Source organism: Dreissena polymorpha, chromosome 12, assembly GCF_020536995.1.
Source record: "Dreissena polymorpha isolate Duluth1 chromosome 12, UMN_Dpol_1.0, whole genome shotgun sequence".
Classification (NCBI taxonomy): Eukaryota; Metazoa; Mollusca; class Bivalvia; order Myida; family Dreissenidae; genus Dreissena; species Dreissena polymorpha.
The window spans coordinates 3,384,184-3,411,583 of NC_068366.1; the positions used below are offsets into that span (position 1 = coordinate 3,384,184).

Consider the following 27,400-nt stretch of genomic DNA (forward strand, 5'->3'; position numbering starts at 1 on the left):
CAAGGGCACTCCGTACAGGCTCATCAGGTACGACTCTGTCCGCTTTTATGGAATCTTTCATTTAAAGGAAGTCTCTTCTAAATCAAGTTTAGGCGGAAAGTGTCGTCACTGATTAGCCTGTGTTGAATGCACAGGCTAATCGTACAAGACACTTCACGCACATGCGTTAAGTCCAGTTTTCATAAACGCGGTCCATGTATTGCCCAGTGCAATATTTATCATTGATATCATATATTATTAATATCATACTCGAGATTTACATTTCTGTTACTACTTGTGAATAGAATCTTATTAAAGTTGTTTCTAATTATCATATAATATGGATGTTTTGTTTTTTAAATTATCCTCGGTAACGGGGCAAACTTTACACCTAAATTTTTTCCATACCTCACCATAACAAGCACATTATATTAGCGATTTTCGACAGAACCCATACGCTCGTGATTTCGCATGCGCCCGTGTTTCCCAGACGCCAGTGTTTCCCATAGCCCAGTGTTTCACATACACCCGTGTTGACCATACGCCAGTGTTTCCAAATACGCCAGTGTTTCCCATACACCCGTGTTTCCAATACACCAGTGTTTCCCATACGCCCTTGTTTCTTTAACCCCTATTACCCAATCGCACGTGTTTCCCTCACCACATTTCCCATATATCCGTATTTTCCAATCACCCATACGATAGTGTAACACAAGTGTTTCTCATACGCCCGTGTTTCCCATACCCCGTGTTTCCAATACGCCCGTTTTTTTCCCATAAGCGAGTGTTTCACATACCCCCGTGTTTCCCTCCCCCAGGTGCTTAGTAAAGCAGGACGCCACCCAGCGCTGCGTCGACTGCGCGAAGAACATACGCGGCGCCTGTAGCTCGAACGCACGCCCAGGTCAAGAGGCAAGGCACTTCATCATGACGACTGGTGGGTGGTCGGTTTCACAGTTGAAGATCTTTTCTCCCATGACTGTGCTTATGCACAGGGGAATATAACAGCGGTTAGGTGCTTGCATACCAACTACCGTATTTTTAATGAGCCGCGCTCTGCGAAAACGGCGCTTAATTCATGTTCGTACATTCTATATCGTCCGTTCAACGCAACACACCATAAAACCGGAAAGTGTCGTCCCTGATTAGCATGTAAAGACAGCACAGGCTAATCTGGACGACACTTTACGCAAATGCATTAAGCCCCGTTGTCCTAGAGGTAGGCGTCATATTTATTCGAACGTATATAGTTTGAATACTATCAGGAGTAAATAAATTTAGTCAAGCATGTACACATGGCTGGATGGTAAACTTGACAAAGATCGGAAGCACGACGTGTTTCTCATGAATACGTGCTTCTTCCGACGGTGCCGAAGCTTGTAAATGTTGAAACCGTAGCTATTGCTATAAGGAATAGTGATAATGTATGGGTTAACTTTTTTACGAAATATTTTCAGGAATATTCGTTGATTTTAAGTAGTTATGTTACTTAAAAATGCTTTGATAATAATTTTATGAAATAATAAAAAAATGAAGGCAATATTAGGCACTGTTTGCACACATTTTATTTAATACATTAAATGTCCATAGAATTAATTATGCTCTTTAAAGCCCGTTAGTAAGCCAATGCTTGAGTGTATATTGTTTGATGAACAATATATTTGCAAGAAGGGTCTCAGCAATGTGAAAAGGATTTTAAAATATTCAATGCTATATTTTAACCACTTCCTTAAATCATAGTCGGATCAAGGACGCGCTAGGAAAGCAGCGTAGACTAAGACGAAACGCACGTGTAGTATATACGTCACAATTTATCATTACACAAATCATGTGCATTAACAACCTCAGACATGATATTTATTTGGAAACAGATTTAACAGAAACTGTGAAGAGAAGTATAAAAAAGGTTTATTTGGAAAATATCATCTTAAATTAAACCATCTGTACAATTAAATAAAAAATAGTCAGTCCTTACAAGTGCAGCGATTTATTGATAATTGAAAAGAGTGAGCACGTTCAAATACAATTTATGGAATATTACAAGATTTAACCTCACATTTACTGTGAAATAATCTGCCGTTTATGATAAAAATGTATTTCAGCACTGTATAGTTAGAAGTTCCTCCGAAGGTATAGTGCGTTCCTTTCATTCATAAATAACACGTGATTACACATAACATAAATTATACGAGTCGTTAACATATAGAGGGAGGATTATAATGCATATATATATATATATATATATATATATTGCATATTCTGAACAAAACAGCACAATATATTGTCTCGTGGAATAGGTTACTTAATAACTGGAAAACATATTATATTAAAAATACTTATTTTAGCATAATTCAATGGCATATAAAACTCTCGAAGGGCGAGTGAAATAGAATACACCAGTGTTCCGTGAGATGCAAAGCACCGGAGACAAAACACAAACTCGTATACAATAAACTCTTCACTCGTTTTTTAAATGGAATGTATAGCTACATCATGAAGTTGTATAAATTATTGATAATAATTACACAGTAAAGCGAAAGCTAATTATTTAACATATAAGGGTGTTGTTTACGGTTTTTGCATTTTGTCCAAGCTTCAGTCAAAATCATTTAAAGATTTATATTAGTGAATTGAGCATCGCCACCAAATTTAAAGAACACAAAAAAAAGAAACGAGCACATTTAGATTATTCACTTTTCGCGTTTGTAATTCTGTATAGTTTTATAAATTTCCAATTATGAAGCAAATGTAAATTTGTAATGTTGTCTACGTGCTTAGTGTTATGTCACTCTCCTTTCGTCTTGAATCTGTGACAACTTGTTTGATAATTGTCACTTTGATAAAATGGTACTCCAGGAAATTCGATAGTGATCTCCAAATATGCTAGGTACCGATTCACATTGTGTAATATCAATACCGTCCTGCTGTTTCATCCAGTTACAAGTATCCGACTCATTGGCAGTTAAACGACAGTCTAACAATTCAAAACGCACACACGCGTACCGTGATTTTGACCATTCCACCATTGACTTTACATCTTGAGCGGAAACATCGCTGGCTCGATAAACTACCTTTCTGATCGATTCAGGAAGATAGTACAGCAGTGTAACCGCAAGATTTGTCCAATATAATATAAGCGTGTGTAGACTAGTCAGGGTTGGAAGAGCTGCACAGAGAAGGTCAATTGATTCAAACCAACTCAGAATTAGATGTGTAATGTTTTTACCAGTGAAGGACATCGATTGTAAGATGCGCCTCTCTGATAATGGTGTTGGAACTATAGAACACGAACGCATATAGGTGCAGTCTAAATTACTTAAAACGGTACCTCCTTTACATGATAAGCTCTTGAGCTTAAGACCCTGTAGGTCGAATTGTAGGTCTGATTCACCCAGGTCTCTAAGCTGCAGATACGACAATGATTCTCTCGATTGCGAAATAATTTTCTGTACACGATTTGATTTCTGTTGATAATTGTAAAAGAAAAATGCATCCATGCTTGTGATGTTTGAGATGTTCATATCTATTAACGTATTTAAAGCATCGATTTCCTTGCTGGTAGGAATTGTAAAAGCATCAAGTACTATATGAGTGAGTGTCAGTTGTAAGCACGGCTGTTTATTCGCCAACCTTTCAATAAAGCCACCCAATAAAATTCTTTGTGCTAAATAAGGCGTGAAAAATAGATCCATCTCATGGTCTGAAATAGAAAGCAGCTTGCTTTCCATGTCGCTTGTTATGACATCCATCATGTGCTTTGACATTCTTTCAGCCACTGGACCACACATTCCACACGTGAAGATAAATAACTGACCGATGTCCAGAATAGACTCACCATCAGAATACGCCGACTGTATGGCGCTCATGATGTCTTCAATGCCCGTCTGATTAATTGCAATATGCATCGATGCTAGAAACTCCTGAATAGTTTTGTGTACAAACATGTATGGAATATTCTTTTGCGGGCTAAGCGCCAACGATTTTTTCTGTGTGATAATCCCTGTCTGAAGTAAGTAACCAAGTTGTGTTTCCGTCATATGGTTTGTGATTGTGTTTTTCGCAAATACTAGCGACGATTCTTTACTAGAGTCTGTTAGTGTTTTAAACGCTAGTGCACATGCAGAGCGAATCAGCGACCCATTAGCCGACATATACTCGTTTTTTCCTGTTTCAAATATGTGTTTTATTTCTTTAACGCAAATTGTTTCAGTGTCAAAATCTTCAATTTGAAGTTTGTGCAACCCTTTGGCTATGTGCATATCTAGCATATTTATGTATATAGAACATAGTGAATCTTCCATTAAACGTCCAACGTAAAACTGATGAACGAGTTGCACACAAATAGCTGGAATTGTCATGAGATTTCTCATGTTATTATTCTTTAGTTTCTCAAAAAAATCATTACATTTGCTTTGTGTAGCCTTTTGCGATATACCGTTTTTCTCAGCTAAAACATTAATGACATTTCTCGCCAAGGTTTCGTAGTTCGCAACGCCGGAAATTTGGAACATACGCGTTAAGCTATCGCTCATTCTGCGATTGGCAAGTTTCCATGGTCGTGCAGTTATAATGTTGGTAATGTTATTTCGCTGTAAGTACAGCGGCATAATCTGGTCTTTACCGCACCTGCAAGTATAGTCCCGTGGCGGTGGATAGGATAAATCGGGGTGGTACCATTCGTCTGCGGCGTCTGTAAGAACAATGCATTTATGTTCCCAGACACTGTCATCCCAAGGTAGTTTGTTGCTTTGTATGGCTTCCACGACCATCTGACTGACGTTGCACATGGTTCCACTGTAATCACGTAATGACACAAAAAACAGAAATTTGTAGTCTCGCAAAGTGTCAAGATCGCTGAAACCTGTTCGGTTTGACGCCTTTCCTCTGGTAGTGACTGTTCTTTTTTTCTTAGTACTGGCATCATTTTCTGAATGCGCATTACACCAATCAAGAACCAGTTTTGTTGAAAACGTAGTTTTACCACAACCTGGATCACCTTGGATATAAATTGTATTAACCGGATTCCCGTCACGATGCAGCAACTCTTTGTAGCAATTCACGTCTGATTCCATCGTTGAAGACTTGTCCATCTCACTCCCGCCATGTATGACGTCCTGGCCTCTCTTAAGTGCCTTGATGGACGGGGGAACGTAGATCCGTTCCAAAGGTACATCTATGTCAGGATCCAGCATGGACACCGGCACAACACACATTGCACGGTACTGTTTGATTAACCACGCCTGAATTTCTGAAAGAAATGGAATAAAATAAACAACACGCTAACATGTCTAATGAAAAATACAAGTAAATTCCTAAGAATGCATTCGAGCATTACAACAACAAAACATCACTTAACGCCCAAACACAAAAATAAAAACCTTTTTTATAGAAATTATTGTTTTTGACTCATATCAGGTAAATTAACGCACATACTTGCTTTATGTGCAAGAAGCATTTTGAAATAAAATTAGATATTTTTAAAATATGTATGACCTTTCTCCATTAGTAACCCGCATATATATTTTCATGATTGTATGTCACAGTTTCTCTTCATAACTTGTGAAAACTTATTTTGTGTCATAAGCCCCAGTGAACTTGACCTTTGACATGTTAACCTCAGAAATAATCAATAAAATAATGTTACTATTACGCCAATTGAAAAAGCTGTCTTATTTGTTTTCATTAGCTAAATATCCCTCGAATTTAACATTGACTTAGAGTGACTCAAAAGAAAGACGCTTTAAATTAGGATCTTCCGTTATCATTCGTTTTCAAATAATTGCCAGCGCATAGTGCACAGAGAAAAAATAAATAGTAATGACATTTTAATAAAAACAATTTTCGTCAATGTGTTAGCGATTTTTCATTATTGTATTATTTACTAACCGCCCAAAATATTCTTCTTAAATTATATTAAATTTTTGTATTTATAAAATGTTTGCTGTTTATCTGACCTATGATGTTGATTATTATTAACATGGTGATGTTTCATCGTAACATTAATTGTAAAAGAAGACAAACTTTCTCCGAAATAAAACCCCAAATTGTCTAGAATGAATAATCTATTTCAAATCTTGTACAAGTTTCATAATTATTCAGACAATTCATAGCATCCCTAGATCTAATTGTATGCTACATCAAGTCACCTCTCAAAATGTGCAGCTCCATGAGATACACATGCATGCCAATTATGAAGTTGCTACATCAAGTCACCTCTCAAAATGTGCAGCTCCATGAGATACACATGCATGCCAAATATGAAGTTGCTACATCAAGTCACCTCTCAAAATGTGCAGCTCCATGAGATACACATGCATGCCAAATATGAAGTTGCTACATCAAGTCACCTCTCAAAATGTGCAGCTCCATGAGATACACATGCATGCCAAATATGAAGTTGCTACATCAAGTCACCTCTCAAAATGTGCAGCTCCATGAGATACACATACATGCCAATTATGAAGTTGCTACATCAAGTTAAACAGACACTTTTCAAAGAAGTACAAAGAATTCAAATCGAAACAAATTCAATAAAATGCGCTTTAAAACTGACTTAGCATATTTGGTATAACATTTACGCTATACTTATTTTATGTTTACATTTTACATGCATTACTTGATAAAGTTTGAAAATAAATATTTTTCCCACAAAAAACTTGTGTGTTCTTACAAATATGCACTTTATTAATTACCATTTAATGATTAGTGTAAATGAACAAGTTCATTTGTTAATCAACAACAGTAAACTAAAGAAAATAAAAAATAATGAACATACAGACATAAACAGTTGATGTTGTTTTTGTGTTGATGCTGTAATCGTGTTTTATTTTATCACGATGAAGATTATTGGATGAGACAGGGAGTAAAGAGAAAATGCAACAAATTCTGTATTTTTAATTAATTGCCTGTCATTCTTCGAAAAGTCTACCTAACAAGAGCTGTCACAAAGCAGCACGCTAAACTATTCTTCCGCTTTGATAGAATAATGTACGTTTTCTGACAGTCACCTGATGTAATGACTATAAAGGCATAATTGATGCTGATTTTATGTGGTAGTTACAGAATATATGTAAACTTTAAGCTGAACTGAATTTAATTTACTTTGAAAGCGATCTCTAAATTTAAGCTCTGGGCTAACTACGCACAAACTCCTGTTAGTCCAGCCCATTACTACCATACAAATGCAAGGTATTTAGTGGAAAACATTTTGCTAATGTTAAGTAACACTAACATTGACCAAACTAGCCTAAAAGGCAATTCTACCCTAGAACTGCATGGGAACTAGCTACAGACACATAAAAAACAATACCCCCATATATACTGAAGACATTGACCGGGATTGTTTTCTATTTGGTAGCAATGACCTTCCCTTCAGTGAACACAAATGCAATCTCTTGCTAGACAATCCTGTAACCTACCTTCACAACTGATTTCAACACACTCACATCTCAAACCAAATGGAGTTATGCAGTAAACGGTTTTTACCTATTATTAGCAATACTTGTGACCTTGACCAAACTGGTCCCAAATGCAACCCCACGAAGGGCAGATATGGAGAAGTTGCACGTTTTTATTTACCAAATTTACAAAAACTACAAAAAGGAGGCATACATGTAACATCTAGGTCATATGTGTTCAAATCTTGGTCACTTAGTAAAGTAATGATATTTGCTACTATTTTGACAATACTCTCAAAATCCCTTGAAGTTCTTTAAAGCATAGGAAACAAGAGATGTGTTTGTCAGAAACAGAATGCCCCTACTGCGCCGCTTTGATATTTTTTACCTTTGACCTTGAAGGATGACCTTGACCTTTCACCACTCAAAATGTGCAGCTCCATGAGTGTTACACATGCATGCCAAATAGCAAGTTGCTACATGTACATGTGTATCTTCAATATTGCAGAAGTTATGGCCAACGTTAAAGTTTTTGGATGAACGCACAAATGGACTGACGGACAGTTCAACTGCTTTATGCCACCCTACTGGGGGCATAATAAAACTTATTTAACTTTTGGGTAATAGACTGCCATAATTAATGGTAATCCTGAAATCACACCAGAATAAACATTCCAGATTGGTTTCACTAAGAGCAGAGGAGAAAGGGACAACAGAAGGACAACGCAGAGCCTAACCTACCTATGTTTTCAGACCGTTGCCCAAAACACAGAATTTTGTTTTGCCGGACTTTAAGCAATTTTTAGAGCCCATTGTCAATGATGCTTGTAATTATTTACAAAATATATGTGTTATGAATAAATCAACATAAAGCATACCATATTTACATAATACATGTGTTATGAATAAATCAACATAAAGAATCCCATAATTGCTTGCAGCATGTACGTACAAGACTATTGCTAATCAATATATGTCCCCTACCGGCTCTACCATTGTCAGAAATATAGATATATATTTTTTATTTGTTGCCATAGCATCCATAATTTTTGACATAGGAACATAATTAAATGATGTGCATAATGTCCATATTGCCATCTATCGGAGTATCCATGTTTCAAGTTTCATGAAACAAGAGGGCCTGAAAGGCCCAAAGTCGCTAACCAGAGAGGAAAGGAACTGACCTGTTCTGTGCAGCCCAAGATTTCATTTGAACAAAATGTTCTTAACAACTTTCATGACTTGTGAACATCCTGGCAGCCAGATTTTTCAACAGACCAGAACCATTTTCATACACATCCAAGATATCATTTAAACAAATATTCTGACAGAGTTTCATGAAGATTCATGAAGCCATATAAGGAAAAATGCCCCGCCCCCTTGTGGCCATGCTTTTCAAGCAACCGTAACCATTTTCGAACTCATCCAAGATATCATTGGTAAAAATCTTGTGACCAAGTTTCATGATGACTGGACAATAAATGTGGCCTCTAGAGTGTTAATAATGTTTTATTAAAGCAATATATAGCAATATAAGGAAAAATGCCCCGCCCTGGCGGCCATGTTTTTAAAGCAAACTAAACCATTTTCAAACTCATTCAAGATATAATTGGGAAAAATCTTCTGACCAAGTTACGTGAAGATCGGAAAATAAATGTGGTCTCTAAAGTGTTAACAAGGTTTTACTATAGCCATATAAGGAAAAATGCCCCGCCCCCTGGCGGCCATGTTTTTCAACCAATCGGCATCATTTTTTACTCCTCCAAGATATTATGGGGGTGAATCCTCTGACCAAGTTTTATCAAGATCGGACAATAAATGTGGTATCTAGAGTGTTAACAAGATTTTACTATAGCCATATAAGGAAAAATGCCCCGCCCCCTGGTGGCCATGTTTTTAAAGCAACCGAAAACATTTTCAAACTCATGCAAGATATCATTGGGGCAAATCTTCAGACGAAGTTTCATGAAGATCGGAAAATAAATTCGGCCTCTAGAGTGTTAACAAGGTTTTACTATTGCCATATTAGGAAAAATGCCCCGCCCCCTGGCAGACATGTTTTTCAACCAACCGAAACCATTTTCGAACTCGTCTAAGATATTATTGGAGTAAATTTTCTGACCAAGTTTCATAAAGATCAGACAATAAAAGTGGCCTCTAGAGTGTTAACAAGATTTTACTATACCCATATATTGCCATTTTAGGAAAAATGCCCCGCCCCTTGGCAGCCATGTTTTTCAAGCAAACGTAACCATTTTCGAACTTATTCAAGATATCATTGAGACCAATTTCCTGACCAAATTTAATGAAGATTGGACAATAAATGTGGCCTCTAAATTGTAAACAAAGCAAATGTTGACGCCGCACAACGGACGACGCACGAAACTAAACGGGCAAAAGGTGATCACAAAAGCTCACCATGAGTCCGTTGTGTTCAGGTGAGCTAAAACTACTTTTAAAGTTTTCACAGGATCCAGAAAAGTGCGACAGACTCACTCACTGACGGACACACAGAGCGCAAACCATAAGTCCCCTCCGGTAAAACCGGTAGGGGACAATAACCTACACAATACAGTACTTTTGTATGTGATTTTAATTTCCAATGAAATTAGTGGCAATATACTAATTATCGAAATCGCAGCTTTTTACCAAGTATACATAATGATTTTAGAAGCGCGTCATGCGTAAGTAATTTCCATCGTACAATGACATCAAATTGTGTAAGTTTTCTCATAAGAAGCTAAGCTGGATTAATATGCTGGTTTTAGGGTATGTATGGACATTGTAATCATACTAGTGTAATACAAAGTTGTTTATTTACATGTATCCATTCCATATGTATACTTGTATCGACTGTACCTCAGAATTTTTTTTCTTTTTAACATCATTATGGACATGAATATTATATATATTATTGATCAAGGGCATTCCATTTATTCGAAGCACAATGGTTCTTAAAGTAAGTGTTTATGTTAAAAAAGTTGCTTGAAATTGTATAATTGCATGCTTAAAATTTAGTTATACCTTCACAGGACTTTTTGTAGGAAGTTTCAGTGAAAGAGGTATTTCCACACTGTTCATAGATTTTTCTCATGTGTTTTTCTGCGTTCTCATCAAAGTCTTTTTTGCGTTTTTCTGCGTTCTGATCAAAGTCTTTTTTGCGTGTGACTGTGAGTGTATCATACTCCTGCGTGCGTTTTTCTGCGTTCTCATCAAAATCTGTTTTGCCTGTGGCTGTGAGTTTACCATAATCTTGCGTGCATTTATCTGCTCTCTCATTAAAGGCTAGTGTGCGTTTGTCTGCGTTCCCATCAAAGTCTTTTTTGCGTGAGACTGTCAGTTCATTATAATCTTTCATGCATTTGTCGGCGTTCTTATCAAAATCTTGTTTATGCGATACTGCCTCTTTTGCGAGCTCTTCCTTACATGTATCCATATAGTCTGTCATTTTATCAATACACAACGCTGTGTTTTCTCTGAGCTCAATCAGTGATGTGTCGACAATATCTTTGGCAACATCTTTCAAGTGCTTCTTCAAAGTTGCATCAACAGCCTCCAGGAAATGCATCATCTCCGCTGTAGTCAATAGTAAGGTATCTTTTTTCAACTGTAAAAGAAAATTGTAATGGTTATATATATTCATTCTCATGACAACTAAAAACAAGAGCACCGCCTTGGGGTGCAGACCGCTCATCTATTTTTCTTTTTAAAGGTGAAAGGACTTATCTCAATTTCAATAACAAACAAGGGAGGGGTTTGTGAAAAGGGGTGCATTGTGTGGGGGTGTGGTCAATTATTACATTATCTTCCAAAAATGCCAAAAAAGAAAAAAAAATTGTAGAGGGGGGGGGGGGGGGGGTGTCAGGTCGGTATAGTGTGAGTGTATGGTGGTCATTTTATTAGATGAGCTTTAAAATACAAGATGAGCTTTAAAAATAATCAAATCTAATCATAAATAAAGAAGTTATGACAATTTTAGCAAATTTTAATAATTTGACCTTGACAGTCAAGGTCATTAAAAGGTCAAGGTAAAATTTAACTTGCCAGGTACAGTACCCTCATGATAACATGAAAGTATGTGAAGTTTGAAAGCAATAGCTTTGATACTTTAGAAGTAAAGTGGATCTAAACACAAAATTTAACCATATATATCCAAAGTTACTGAGTAAAAAAAGGACCATAATCCCGTAAAAATGACAACCAGAGTTATGCAGCTTGTCCTTTACTGTCCCCTTATGATAGTTTGCGAGTGTTCCAAGTATGAAAGCAATATCTATGGTGCTTTAGGGGTAAAGTGGACCAAAACACAAAACTTAACCAATTTTTCAATATTCCAGGCTTTTTCCGCTCCATTTTGGGAAAACGCCACACTGGAATTTCAAGTCTTAAAAACTCCCATTTTGGGGAAAAAATTAATCGCAAAATTGGCTCAATTGGGAAAAATTATCGCAATTAAACAGTGTTTCTTATATTTCAAAGAAGCCGTTAACTGGTAAATAACGACTATTTTGATAACTTATTATTAAAATTTAACAAAATATTATGAACATGTGTGATAAGTGCAGGTTGTTTTATCTGAATTTGGGGAAAAGGCCTGGCCTTTTTTTAGGTGAAAAAAAATCGCGCAATGCGCCTGATGTTGAGGAAAATAAGGAAAGTCTTAAATATTAACATATTTTACAGTTTTAAAACAAATTCAAGGCAACAGATAATTTAATTATGCAATACTTTCTATTTTCTACATCGGATCAGGTAAACTTATATATTTTAAGGTTAAAAAAAAATTATTTTTTTTTTGGGGGGGGGGGGAATTGGGAATTTTTTTTTCAATTGGGAAAAAAACAACCAGATTTGCATTGGGAATGGGGCCGAATTTCGGACCCGTGGCATAGGGCGGAAAAAGCCTGTATTCTCAGTATAAAGGGCCTTTAATTGTGTCAAAATGCCAGTCAGAGTTACATAACTTTGCCTGCACAGTCCCCTTATGATATTTAGTCAGTGGTCCAAGTATGAAAGCAATAGCTTTGATACTTTACGAATAAAGTGGACCTAAACACACAACTTAACCAAATTTTCAATTTTCCAAGTATAAAAAGGGCACATAATTCTGTCAAAATGCCAGTCAGTCAGAGTTACATAACTTTGCCTGCACAGTCCCCTTACGATAGTTAGTCAGTAGTCCAGGTATGAAAGCAATAGCTTTGATACTTTAGGAATAAATTGGACCTTAACACAAAACTTAAACAAAATTTTCAATTTTCTAAGTATAAAAAGGGCAGATAAATCTGTCAAAATGCACGCCATAGTTATCTAACTTTGCCTGCCCCACCCCCTTATGATTGTAAGCAAGTGTCCCACGTTTGAATGCAATAGCATTGATACTTTATGAGAATAGTGGACCTGAACGCAAAACTTAACCAAATTTTCAATTTTCCAAGTATAAAAAGGGCACATAATTCTGTCAAAATGCCAGTCAGAGTTACATTACTTTGCCTGCACAGTCCCCTTATGATAGCTAGTCAGTTTTGCAAGTATGAAAGCAATAGCTTTGATACTTAAGGAATAAAATGGACCTAAACACAAAACTTAACCAACATTTTCAATTTTCCAAGTATAAAAAGGGCAGATTATTCTGTCAAAATGCACGCCAGAGTTATCTAACTTTGCCTGCCCTGTCCCCTCATTATAGTTAGTTAGTGTACCAAGTTTTAATGCAATAGCATTGATACTTTATGAGAAAAGTGGACCTAAACGCAAAACTTAAACGGACGCAGACGCGATGACAATAGCTCTTTTTTTTCTTTCAAAAAATAGATGAGCTAATAACAAGGTTCTTGTTGATTTTTAGATTACCACTTAGAAACGTATTTTGACGCATTTATAGTCCCTAAGAAAGTTACATTTAATTAAATATCTTTCTTACTGGATTCAAGTTTAAAAGGCTTCATTTCCAACTCTTAAATACTGATGAGCAGCAAACAGCATAAAACCTGAACAGCTGAGAGTTACTCGCAGACTGTTCTGGTTTTATTCTGGTTGCAAAAGCCATTTTCACTTTGCTTCTTATGGGGAAAAGGGTCAAATGAGCTTTGTTGGTACACATTTTACTTTGCAATTTATAATATCAATCGAAATAACTTGATAGTTATACACAAAATAACACTGACATTGCAAATAATATTAAAGCACTTAACATTGTGACGTGGATACTTTATCTTTAATATCACTTAAGTAATGTCCTTTTGGTACTTTATATTTCATATGTATTACAATTCATATCCAGCAGTATGCAAGGTAAATGTTATGCTTTGTAAACCTTCATATGATAATTATTTAAGTCTGATTTTGATTCGTCTAGATATTGTAAAGAAAAACGTTATAACCATCAAGTTTCATAAAGTTTGAGCCATTATTATGGCTTCTATAGCAGTATCAAGGTTTCTGTAAGATTTGACCGGGAGGCCTAGTTTGTGGATGTATCTGTCCCATATTTGAATTCTGCCTATACATTGTCTAAATAAACATACACAATTCCATCTATATTAAGTAATATATTTGGCCTCTAGAGAGGTAGCAAACGTTTTTGTAAGATTGACCTGGTGACCTACTTTTTTGACTAATTAGATTTTGAAAAAAAACAACACAATCTCTGTCCAAGTTTCATTAAAATTGAAAAAATGTGGTCTCTAAAGTGGTAATGAGCTAAATGTTGACGATGCACACCACACAACGGACACCCGACAAAAGTGTGATCACAATATCTCACCTTCAACACTTCATACCCAGAGTAGCTAAAAACAAAGTGCCAAAGTTCTGCCAAAACTAGTTGCAGCTAAAGTTCCTGTCTTCAAGATCATTTACAGACTAAGGACCTTTATCTGTAAAAGTTTTAGCGAGATCTATACAGTATTTAAAGAGGATTTCAAAGTAAACAAGAGCTGTCACCACAGGATGACATATGCCCCCTATAAACGCTTTGATAGAAGTTATGAGCATTTTTTGAAACCTCAACGCAGATTTTGAAACCTAAACGCGGACCCTAAGTTCAACGTCAAGGTCACAGGGGTCAACATTTTTCTGCGTATTGTAAAACTTTTCAGGACGGCGAGTTGTGTTTGTTCCGTGTAGGGATTATAATAATAAACGTAAGACGGTTCACGATAATGTTGCTATATTTCTTCTTGTTCGATCACCAGACAAAACATCTATAACGTACAAATATATATAAGGTTCACTCTTTCTTTTAGTTGTGTTATGGTTACTTTTTGTTTCTTATGTTAAGTATGAGGTTCTTATTTTTACTAGATGTTGTCGATTCAGAGTTGGAAATTTGAATGAATCTGCCTTCTGAAACTCCTTCTTTTATAGACAGTATCAGCCAATCAGGCAGCACGTTATGAAATCCAGACCAATGAAAACAATCGTTACAAAATGACATTGGCGTTCTAAAATGAATGATTCCGAGAAAATTTGGCTTCTGATGCAAAACTACAATTATTTACAATTTATGATGTTGCGTTTACTTGATATTTAGAAAGAACAATATTTTATGAATAAAATGGCACCACATATGATTTCAATAGACAAAAATGTGATATCAAACGCCGGTTTCCAAAATAGACATTGACAGCTTCCAAACAAGATGGCGGATGAGAAATACAATTGACAAGTAAGTTGATTTTGATAACATGAGAAAACTGCATTAAATGCATTTAACAAATACAACTCCATTTAGCCATCAGGTTAAAACAATGACATATTAAATAAATAAAAGGGTGGCCTTTTTCGACGTTTGCTTATATAGCTCATATATGCCAAATTTCATTAACAACATATTCATAAATACATTTGCCACAGTAATGAATCACAGTGTTACAATATTGGTTAGTGACATAACAGTTATATAAATATATTGAATATATTCATTGATGATTTTTACCTAAGCAAATGCTAAGTAACATACAATAAGAATAAATATCATAGCATCATTAATTTGACAACTACTAAGTGAAAATACAATATGAGATAAATATTAGAAATTATTAGATGTTCAGAGTTATGGCTATATAAAGTTTTGTAACAACTAACTTGTTACATTCACCCCCCTGTACCTTAAAGAAAAACTTTAATTTTGAATTTTCAGGAGATCCTTCATATTGTGGAATAATACACTTCCTCAAGTAATATTTGCTCACTGTACCACAATGGCCGTCTTCTCTACAAGTAAGGAACTAAAAAGTCTTATAGTCATTATGGGTAGCTAATCCAATAGACTAAAGAAAAGAGTCGGTTGCGCAACCTAATAAAATAAAATAATTCCATTCTAATTTGCCATTGGTACCTATTTCATTCCATTTTCCCATTACTTCTGTGCATATTCCTTCCTCTAAATTCCACAAAGGATTCTCCATTTTCTTATAAATTTTAACGTTAATTTTCCTATACAACATGTAAGATTAGAATAATTGTTAAATATACGTTCTTTAAGACAATGTGTACACACAATAATGTTCACATTTCAACTGTAATTTCCCTTAATGATTTGAACAAATTATGATAATGCTAAAACTAAACAGTTGAACTAATGTCATCAATAGCAATGTTACATTTAACAATAATGACTTCAGTTAATTGTCCACCACATAAACCGATGCTTTACGTTTAGCACCGCCGTCCATGACGCCCTCGTACATCTCCACTAAAGCAACCGCTTGCGTAACAGACTGGCAACCCTCGCTGATACACTTAAACTTAAGTTCTGGGCTGATCGATTTGTAAAACTGGTTTAGTGCAAGCATTTCCTGCGCCTGATTACCGAAGTCTGGGTATGCACGCTGAGTCATGCATTTTAGGTCATCAGCCAGGTTAGCAAATGATTCCTCTGGAAAACGCTTACGGCCCTCCAAACAAGACATCCACAACGGGTGTTGTCGAGCTCGACCAAACCTTTGGCCCAGCATCTGAATGAGCACCAAGTAGGAATCACGTTCGGCCCTACTTAGCGTGACGTAATATAATTGTGCTTGACCACGTAGACTTGCCGCTAGGGTCAAAACTTTCTCTCGGGGACCCCAGTGACCCAGCTCGGCGCACAACTCGAAATGATTGAGATAGACTTCCCAATCTCCATCACCGTTGTACACCTCCGGCTTCATGTACACTGTTGAACCTGGACGAGCAGGTCGGCGACGAAACAGATGAGGGACGTCCCCACCGGACAGGATTGACCTCTCATCGTCGGATGACGATTTCGGTTGCTCTCGAATGTCGTCCCCTTGTCCACGATTCATTATGAAGACCTCTTCATCATCCGAATTAGCCATAATATTGTTATATTACACTTTGCTTATTAAAATTCTACACATAAATTGATAATCATTAATACAGAATTATATTGTGTTGAGTTCACCTTTTTTTCATAAATAATTTCTGAAATTCCATTAATTTATTTCACCGTTTAACTTGATTAATTTTTTTTTAATCAGCAGAATCACACACCAACGCCGTAAGTATGGTTAATAGTATCAATGGCAAACTTTTAATTCTGAATAACACTGTTAGGTAAGCCATATCTCTAAAAAATATTATATTCTTATTTTATTACGTATTCTTAATTTCTGTCACACGCAAATACGGTAACGTTTGATAATAATATTTGCACTTTTTATTAAATTGCGTCGATTATCCCTTTAATACCGCTTCTCGATTAGGCTTTGGCCGAAATTACTGTATTTCAAAGTTTATTTTCATACTGAATGGTTTCCCACATAAAGCTATTTTTAGACACTCTTGACAGAAATAGCTCTCGATGACGTCTGCAGGCGAAGGTAAGTTGTCCCGTTGATTTACAACGTAATTTTTCGGACGGATATCCCACTTCTGACACCACTTGTAAAACTTTTCAGGACGGCGAGTTGTGTTTGTTCCGTGTAGGGATTATAATAATAAACGTAAGACGGTTCACGATAATGTTGCTATATTTCTTCTTGTTCGATCACCAGACAAAACATCTATAACGTACAAATATATATAAGGTTCACTCTTTCTTTTAGTTGTGTTATGGTTACTTTTTGTTTCTTATGTTAAGTATGAGGTTCTTATTTTTACTAGATGTTGTCGATTCAGAGTTGGAAATTTGAATGAATCTGCCTTCTGAAACTCCTTCTTTTATAGACAGTATCAGCCAATCAGGCAGCACGTTATGAAATCCAGACCAATGAAAACAATCGTTACAAAATGACATTGGCGTTCTAAAATGAATGATTCCGAGAAAATTTGGCTTCTGATGCAAAACTACAATTATTTACAATTTATGATGTTGCGTTTACTTGATATTTAGAAAGAACAATATTTTATGAATAAAATGGCACCACATATGATTTCAATAGACAAAAATGTGATATCAAACGCCGGTTTCCAAAATAGACATTGACAGCTTCCAAACAAGATGGCGGATGAGAAATACAATTGACAAGTAAGTTGATTTTGATAACATGAGAAAACTGCATTAAATGCATTTAACAAATACAACTCCATTTAGCCATCAGGTTAAAACAATGACATATTAAATAAATAAAAGGGTGGCCTTTTTCGACGTTTGCTTATATAGCTCATATATGCCAAATTTCATTAACAACATATTCATAAATACATTTGCCACAGTAATGAATCACAGTGTTACAATATTGGTTAGTGACATAACAGTTATATAAATATATTGAATATATTCATTGATGATTTTTACCTAAGCAAATGCTAAGTAACATACAATAAGAATAAATATCATAGCATCATTAATTTGACAACTACTAAGTGAAAATACAATATGAGATAAATATTAGAAATTATTAGATGTTCAGAGTTATGGCTATATAAAGTTTTGTAACAACTAACTTGTTACAGTATGGAAAGGCCATGTCCATATACACATGCATACCAAATATGAAGGTTATATCTGAAGGGAAATATAAGTTATGAGCTTTTTTCGAAACCTAAACCCAGATTTCGAAACCTAAACGCGGAACCTAAGTTCAACGTCAAGATCACAGGGGTCGAAATTTGTGTGTGTATGAAAAGGCCTTGTCCATATACACATGCATACCAAATATGAAGGTTACATCTCAAGGGACATAGAAGTTATGAGCATTTTGCGAAACCCAAACGTAAATTGTGACGGACAGACGGACGGACAGTCCGATCACTATATGCCCTCTTTCGGGGGAATAAAAATTCAAGACTTTCGATCGTGTTTAAAGACTGACGTATAATGCCTTCCACTCTGTGTGAAGGCACTTAAGAATGCATATGTAGTAGGGAATTTGTTGCTCAGTTATTTATGCAACTATGTTGATTGTCTTCTTTAGTTAAATATTTTAACACATTTTAGATCTAGACTCACCGTCAATTAAAGCCCTTATCCAATAGCAACTGGAGCATATCTATGCTTGTTTGCATCTAACTATCGGTATAAATTGTGTATGCCACTTGCAAAGCTCCAGATAAGGTTTTGTGAAATTCTTAATGTTACTACCAGATTTTCAAAAAGAGTTCTTAACATTTTAATCTTAACGTTACTACTAAGTTTTGGAAAATTATTCTTAACTTTTCTAAATGACCTAAAAATATATAATAATGGTTATTTTCATGCAAAAAATCAAAATAAACATATAGCAACTTTATTTATACGAGTTCAACAGTGTCTATTCAGTATTATACAATTTTATTTTTCAAATACCTTCACATGCCCAAACTGTGCTTAGATTGCATGCCTTCGATGTATTTTTTTTTACATATTTCACAATTAAAATGGGTCTCCCCTTCAATCTTTTCAGCCATTAGCCACGGGAATTCTCCCTTCCACTCGTTCAATGTTATTTTTTGTTTAAGTTTGGATCCGTGGTGTCACGTTTTTTTAAGGTTTTGCGACTGTGTCGGCAACTGAACTTACAACATCGTATAAAATCTTTTCTATAATGTCTTTCTTAACATTCAACTTTGGCTCACTTTGCGTACAATATGTTAAAAGCGTGCTTTTGCACGCTTTGCAGTTTTTTGAAAGATAGACTGTAAACGCCGCTTTTATTGGAAAAAATGCACTTTGTAAAAACAAACCCAATAACCATTCTATATAAGCACTGAAAAAAATCTTTAATATGCGAAAAGAACTCGATACGAACCGATGTAAACATAATATTCGTAACTTGATTTTGTAATTCTTAATGGTACAAGATTTTAAAATAAATACGTAACAGACTTGAAAATAATGCGTAATTACGAAATACGACCCTTATCTGGAGCTCTGCCACTTGTGTTTTATCAGACCAGACGTTACATCTTCAAATCCAAGAACATTTTCAGCGAAACATTGAATTCCCATTTTTTAAGATCAGGCAATTGTATGACCGCACAAATATGTCTGCAATTGTTTGACTTTAAATGCATTTCATCAAGAATGCCATCATGTAAAACATTATTTGGTTTGTGCCAGGCATGATGATTTAGTACAAACTATCTACCATCCGATATAAGTCATTTTTTTCTAGACTTAATATTGAGAAACACTTTGCAAAACGGACATTAAGAAATACTTTGGATTTTTTTAAGTAGCATACATGCCTTAAACTGGCCATTTGAAACATATCGAAAAGTCTTTTACCCTACCTGTTCAAATTACATCCATCAAATTTTAAGAAAAGACAGCATTCAATATAAGTCGAGATGTCAGTTGTAAAGATGTCAGTTTACAGAATTTGAAAATATTTTTGTGTGGCCTATTTCTAATAGTTAGACACCTTTTAGACGTATAGACTCTGTTTATTAATGCCTTAATCCAATAGCCGCTAATCGACTGGAGCAAATGCTTGTTTTTGCAACTATCAATTGATTCAAGCCGAGATATCAAGGAAGTTAATAAAATATTGTGCGCAAAAAGTTTTATGTTCATATATAAAATAAGCCCCCCCCCCTTAAGCTTGCTTTTCAAACCCGCCCTAACTATTCTGACAGTTTAACAAAATTGATTACTGAATGTGGCTACTAGCCTTTAAAGTTTAAATGAACAAGACCCTGAACGAATGACAAACAAAAAGGGAACACAAAGGCTTCCCATGAGCGAGATGGGTCTCACAAATCTAAACAATACGGGATGGAGCTTCATTGAAATCTGTTTCATATGAGCTGTAAAATGTTGATAAATTCCAAAACCATTATGTATTCTATTATTTTTCTTATACACTATGCAAGGAAACTTGCAAATTGATACAACATAACATTATCATTCTACATGTACCTCATCTAATTTCTTAACAGCTTTTTGGGCATCGCTATCTCCAATTAGATAGCATGAATCATTCAGCAGGTTGGACAATGTTGATAAGTAGTCTAGGAGCTCCACGTCTGTTACCTTCATTACGGAAGAGTGACGCACAGCTTTCCCGATTTCACGAGCCTAGAAGACAAACACATAACCGACATGCGTTACGTGATATGCAAATGTTGCATTACCCTATTGAGAAAACAATGCAAAACAAGAGGGCCATGGTGGCCCTGGGTCGCTCACCTGAGTAGAAGTCATGTAAAGCAAGGGTTGTTTACGTTGTTTTGTGAAGAAAAAGGGTTTGTTGTGTTGGCCGATATATAAATATATGCGTTATAAGGAGTTTTTTGTGTTTGTTTATGCATTTTACAATAGACATTTGCTTCCCATTGCAACAAATGTTTATTTTGGATAAAAATGATTTGAGGACAGTAATTAAATAATGAGCACAATCAGCAAAAGAAAATGGAAGTTTATTTTTTTCACAATTTGAAGTGAAGCTTTCAGATAATTATATAAGCATCTCAGCATCTAAGGGTTTTATACAGGATGACTTTTTTTGCAAGAACAGCTTTAGATACAGAAAACAACTGTAATTTTTCAATAAATTGAGTGTTCATATAATACTTTTTTTCATAATTCAATACAATATGTTGTTATCTTATGTCAAAGTATATTATAAGGAAGTAAATGAGTATGAGAATACAGGCCTTTTTCTGTCTATTTTGGGAAAAAGTGCCTAGCAAAATTGGGATTTTTCGAGTCGCAAAATCTTTCAAATTGGGAAGAATTTTCATTGACAAAAGCATTATTTGGGAAATTATTTTTCTTATTTTTTTTATTAAATCTAATGTTTTCATACATAGGTATTGCTCTAAAACGCTAAGACAAGTATTACAAGAGCTTGTCACAGTAGTGCCAAATCCCCGCCGAAATGTGTTTGCTTGTATGACAACATTTGTTTTAGAGAATAGAATAATATTTGTAAAAACAAATAAAGGGAGAAACTTCATTATGCTCCGGACAAAAAATTACCTTGAAATTAAATAAAGGGATATAATTCAAACACTAAGGTAGATGGAGTTATGGTTCTTAGTCAATGCACTTCTACTTGCCATCTCTTTAAGTTTCAAGTTTCAAGTAAATCCCTTCAGTAGATTTAGAGTTATGCTCCGGACAAAAATTTACTTTAAAATTATATAAAAGGGGAGATAATTCAAAAACTAAGGTAGATAGAGTTATGGTTCTTGGTCACTGCACTTCTCCTAGCTGCCATCTGCTTATATTTCAAGTTTCAAGTAAATCCTTTCAGTAGATTTAGAGTTATGCTCCGGACAAAAATTTACTTAAAAATTATATAAAAGGGGAGATAATTCAAAAACTAAGGTAGATAGAGTTGTGGTTCTTGGTAACTGCACTTCTCCTAGTTGCCATCTGTTTATATTTAAAGTTTCAAGTAAATCCCTTCAGTAGATATAGAGTTATGCTCCGGACAAAAATTTACTTTAAAATTATATAAAAGGGGAGATAATTCAAAAACTAAGGTAGATAGAGTCGTGGTTCTTGGTCGCTGCACTTCTCCTTGTTGCCATCTGTTTATATTTCAAGTTTCAAGTAAATCCTTTTAGTATATTTAGAGTTATGCTCCGGACTAAAATTTACTTTTAAGTTATATAAAAGGGGAGATAATTCAAAAACTAAAGTAGATAAGAGTTATGGTTCTTGGTCACTGCACTTCTCCTAGTTGCCATCTGTTTATATTATAAGTTTAAAGTAAATCCATTGAATCGATTTGAATTATGCTCTGGACAAAGATTCAGCCCGACGGACAAGACCAATTACTATCTCCCCTCCGAATTTTTTTTCAGCAGGGATAAAAATGTTTTTTCCATGCAACAGTCATTGTCCACTGCTAGTGTTAGTATGTGTATGATACAAATAAGACTTTGTTAATGTTATGCTTGAAGTTCAAATAAAATACATACCGTGATGTCATTTAGGATTTTTTAATGAATATTCACATTCGAAGGACCTGGGTTCAACATTATTATTATTCTTAATTAAAGTTGCCGAATGTCTGAAGGCAACCATTTTTTGAAACACAGTAACGTTGAAAGTGAAACCAGTCCACATTTCTCTACCTCAGACCATCAATATTGATTCTCAACCAATTTACAATAATCAATACTTACGAATGATTATCACTTGTTGTATAACGGGTGCATTACCTGATAATTCTTAATAATCCAGCACTTCAATATTTGAAAGCAAATTCTGACCAAAAATGACCAAAATGTGTCTTAAGAATTGCATAAACACAACCGGCCACCATTGTCTGAAGTGTCAAGGTCGCCAAAATTGCATTATTGTACACTGGATACGATGAGGTCTTACGGGGTATTCCCATTGGCACGCTAAAACACGGCACACGGTTATTTAAAACACAGTACGTACCGGGAAGCACATTTTTCGGCTTCGGTCATTTTGGCCGGAAATAGGGATTTTTTTTTTGAGAATAGGGAAACAAGAAACGGAGACAGGTGATGCTCCCCAAAGGTTTTTGGTCACAACATTGCAATATATATTCAAATAAAAGGAAACGTCTTGAGGGGCATAACTTTGGACAAAATAATACGATGGATGGTTTAGCAACTTAAACATTTCAAAGGGCCATAACTCTCTGAATCAATCATCTAACCAGAACCCACAAATAACATGCGCATCTCCTCAAGGTAGTTAAGCTTCCCATAAAGCTTCATTAAATTCCAGTCAGTAGTTGGGGAGAAATAGCCAGGACAAGAATTGCACTATATGTACAGTTTATAGAAAATTTCAAAGGGCATTAACTCTGTGAAAAATCATTCGACCATAACCGGCTGATAATATGCACATCTCATGTTGGTACTGAAGTGTCCCATAAAGTTTCATTGAATTCCTGTAATAAGTTGCTGAGAAATAGCTCGGACAAGAATTGCACTATATGTACAATGGAAAATTTCAAAGGGCCATAACTCTGTGAAAAATCATCCAACCAGAACTGGCTGATAATATGCACATCTCCTTTTGGTAATGAAGCTTCCCATAAAGTTTCATTGAATTCCTGTCATTAGTTGCTGAGAAATAGCCCGGACAACAATTGCACTATATGTACAGTTAATGGAAAATTTCAAAGGGCCATAACTCTGTGAAAAATCATCCAACCAGAACCCCCTGATAATGTGCACATCTCCTTTTGGTAGTGAAGCTTCCCATAAAGTTTCATTGAATTTCGGTCATCAGTTGCTGAGAAATAGCCCGGACAAAATTGTGCACAGACGGACACACAGACAGACGAAGCGGCAACTATATGCTCCCCCGAAATTGTTTGGGGGGAGCATAAAAATGTGCATATTTGGACTATCGGACCCGTGAGATAGGCAGAAAAAGGCCTGGAATATCTACTAGAAATTCAAAATCGATCTCCTTATAGAATCCAAATATCTGACACTTAATATTTCTCATAGTTAAAATATAGAAGTAAATACACACAAGAAATTTGAAAATGTATGATATACAAACAACTGTCAGACAATTTGGAATTTAAATGCCAAAAAAAATCCACAGCATAAATACATTAATTTTGAAAAAGAAACAACAACCAAAACAAGGGCTGTTTGTAAAACATGCATGCCCCCCTATATGGGCTATAAGTTGTAGTAGCAGCCATTGTGTGAATACGTTTTTTGTCACTGAATACGTTTTTTGTCAATGTGGGTGGTGGTGGTGGTGGTGGTGGTGGTGGTGGTAGCAGAGAAATAGTAGTAGTAGTTAGTAGTAGTAGTAGTAGTAGTAGTAGTAGTTAGTAATAGTAGAAGTAGTAGTAGTAGTAGTAGTAGTAGTAATAGTAGAGTAGTAGTAGAAGTAGTAGTAGTTGTAGTAGTAGTAGTAGAAGTAGTAGTAGTAGTAGTTGTAGTAGTAGTAGAAGTAGTAGTAGTAGTAGTAGAGTAGTAGTAGTAGTAGTAGTAGTAGTAGTAGTAGTAGCAGTAGAAGTAGTAGTAGTAGTAGTAGTAGTAGTAGTAGTAGTAGTAGTAGTAGTAGTAGAAGTAGTAGTAGTAGTAGTAGCAGCAGCAGCAGCGCAGCAGCAGTAGTAGCAGTAGTAGTAGTAGTAGTAGTAGTAGATGCATTACAAAAATGCAGTTAGCCTTACATTGGTAAAATTTAAATATATTACAAGGGAGGCAAATCTGTAACAATAAATTTAAACTTATTGCATTTGTTTCCCCTGTAGTGTATTACCTCCCCTGTCCTGCTTATATTTATATTAATCAACAAAATTAAACATTAACACAATATTTAATATACAAAATATACAAAAAATCTCATATTCTGATAATATTTTTACTGATCCACTGTATTTTACTAAAAGGATGATGTTTCATTGGACTGATAATTATAGATTTAGGATTACAGACCAGTTGCTTCAGTAATATTGTTCAGAGTGTGCCCTGTTGGCCGCGTATGCATTCTTAAATTATTATTAAAAAAACCATTTTACTATTTCGAGTCACCGTGACCTTGACCTTTGACCTAGTGACCTCAAAATCAATAAGGGTCATCTGCTAGTCATGATCAATGTACCTATGAAGTTTCATGATCCTAGGCACAAGCGTTCTTGAGTTATCGTCTGACAACCACCTGGTGGACGGACCGACAGACAGACCGACCGACCGACATGAGCAAAGCAATATATCCCCTCTTCTTTGAAGGGGGGCATAAATATGCCCTCCCGATAAAACAAAAAAAAAATGGGGGGGGGGGGGGGGGGGGGGGGGGGGTTGGGGCGTGGGAGGATAAGGATGAGAGGGGGTATAATTCGGGGTGAAGTAATTAATTTAATAAGATGTTTAAAAAAAGGTTAAGGGGTGAGGGGGGGGCTGACGTTGACCTTTGACAAAGTGACCTGAAAATCAATAGGGGTCATCTGTAAGTCATGATCAATCGTGACCTTGACCTTTAACCTAGTGACCTGAAAATCAATAGGGGTCATCTGCGAGTCATGATCAATCTACCCATGAAGTTTCATGATCCTAAGCGTATGCATTCTTGAGTTATAATCCGGAAACCATTTTACTATATTTGGGTCACCGTGACCTTGACCTTTGACCTAGTGACCTGAAAATCAATAGGGGTCATCTGCAAGTCATGATCAATCTACCCATAAAGTTTCATGATCCTAAGCATATGCGTTCTTGAGTTATCATCCGGAAACCATTTTACTATTTTAGGTCACCGTGACCTTGACCTTTGACCTAGTGACCTGAAAATCAATAGGGATCATCTGCGAGTCATGATCAATCTACACATGAAGTTTCATGATCCTAGGCGAATGCGTTTTTGAGTTATCATCCGGAAACCATTTTACTATTTCAAATCACTGTGACCTTGACCTTTGACCTAGTGACCTCAAATTCAATAGGGGTCATCTCCGAGTCATGATCAATCTACCCATGAAGTTTCATGATCCTAAGCGTATGCGTTCTTGAGTTATCATCCGAAAACCATTTTACTATTTCAGGTCACCGTGACCTTGACCTTTGACCTAGTGACCTCAAAATCAATAGGGGTCATCTGCGAGTCATGATCAATCTACCTATGAAGTTTCATGATCCTAGGCGTATGCGTTCTTGAGTTATCATCCGACAACCACCTGGTGGACGGACCGACCGACCGACCGACCGACATGAGCAAAGCAATATACCCCCTCTTCTTCGAAATGGGGCATAAAAACTACTGTGAAACCATTTTTAATCATCAGGCATTAATGTTCGTGTATTACGTCAGCAGACCGATTGACGAATTCAAGATCCTAACGAGCAATTATGTCCCATATTTGAACAAATTAAGACTGAATTACCAAAGGCATGAGGCTTTAAAATCCAACGTAATCCACGCATACATACTCCGTCTGTTTTGTAATCAAGATAAATCCGGTTTTGACACAAAAGGGTGTAGATTACACAGGTGTACTTAACTGACACGTGACATTGCACTAGTTCTGCAACGGATACCCGAAATATCCGATGATATCGGATCCAACTTCAGATTTGCGGGTACGGATCCACCCCTGGAATTTTCAGTTCTGGATATTTATTTTCATAGTTGAATGTAACCTAGCGCTGTTTTCACGATTTCTATTTTTTATGCAGACTGGTTCTGTTTATAAGACAAAAGATACATATAATTATCGATATTTATTGACGTTTTACAGTCAAATAGCAGTTCATGTGAGATCCTTCAGCTTTTATTGTAAAAAGTACCGATTTTCACGAACAATCAAACATGTTGGAGAGGAAAATCTTTGCATGTGGATGGTCCTCCCCATTACGGGAGCATTTCGGTTTCTTTATGAAAACAGAAAATTGCATTGAAGTTCTGGACAAATCAATTGCTATTTGTAAAATATGCAAGGTACCTCTTGTGTATAGAACAGGTACTACGTCAAATCTTAAACAAGAGCACCGCCTTGCGGGTGCAGACCGCTCATCTATTTTCTTTTTAAAGGTGAAGGGACTCTCATTTTCAATCACAAAGGAGAGAGGGGTGGAGTGAAGAGGGGTGTATAGTGTGGGGTTGTGGACATTTATTACATTATCTTCCAAAAAACCAAAAAAAAAAAAAAAAAAAAAAAAAATCGGGGGCAGGGGCGGGGGGGGGGGGGGGGGGGGGGGGT

At 35.9% G+C, this 27,400-nt stretch overlaps 1 protein-coding gene across 1 annotated transcript in view; it reads right to left on the bottom strand.

Annotated features, from left to right (window-relative positions):
* Window positions 1-904: 904 nt before the first annotated feature.
* The window catches only part of LOC127853827 (uncharacterized), a 61,892-nt gene continuing 35,396 nt past the window's right edge, over window positions 905-27,400 (bottom strand). Inside the window, exons 2-5 of the mRNA XM_052388616.1 lie at window positions 20,665-20,823; window positions 10,401-10,983; window positions 3,308-5,227; window positions 905-963 (exon numbers count right to left, since the gene is read on the bottom strand). Of these exons, the coding sequence (XP_052244576.1) occupies window positions 905-963; window positions 3,308-5,227; window positions 10,401-10,983; window positions 20,665-20,823 (2,721 nt within the window). The remainder of the gene's footprint in view (window positions 964-3,307; window positions 5,228-10,400; window positions 10,984-20,664; window positions 20,824-27,400) is intronic.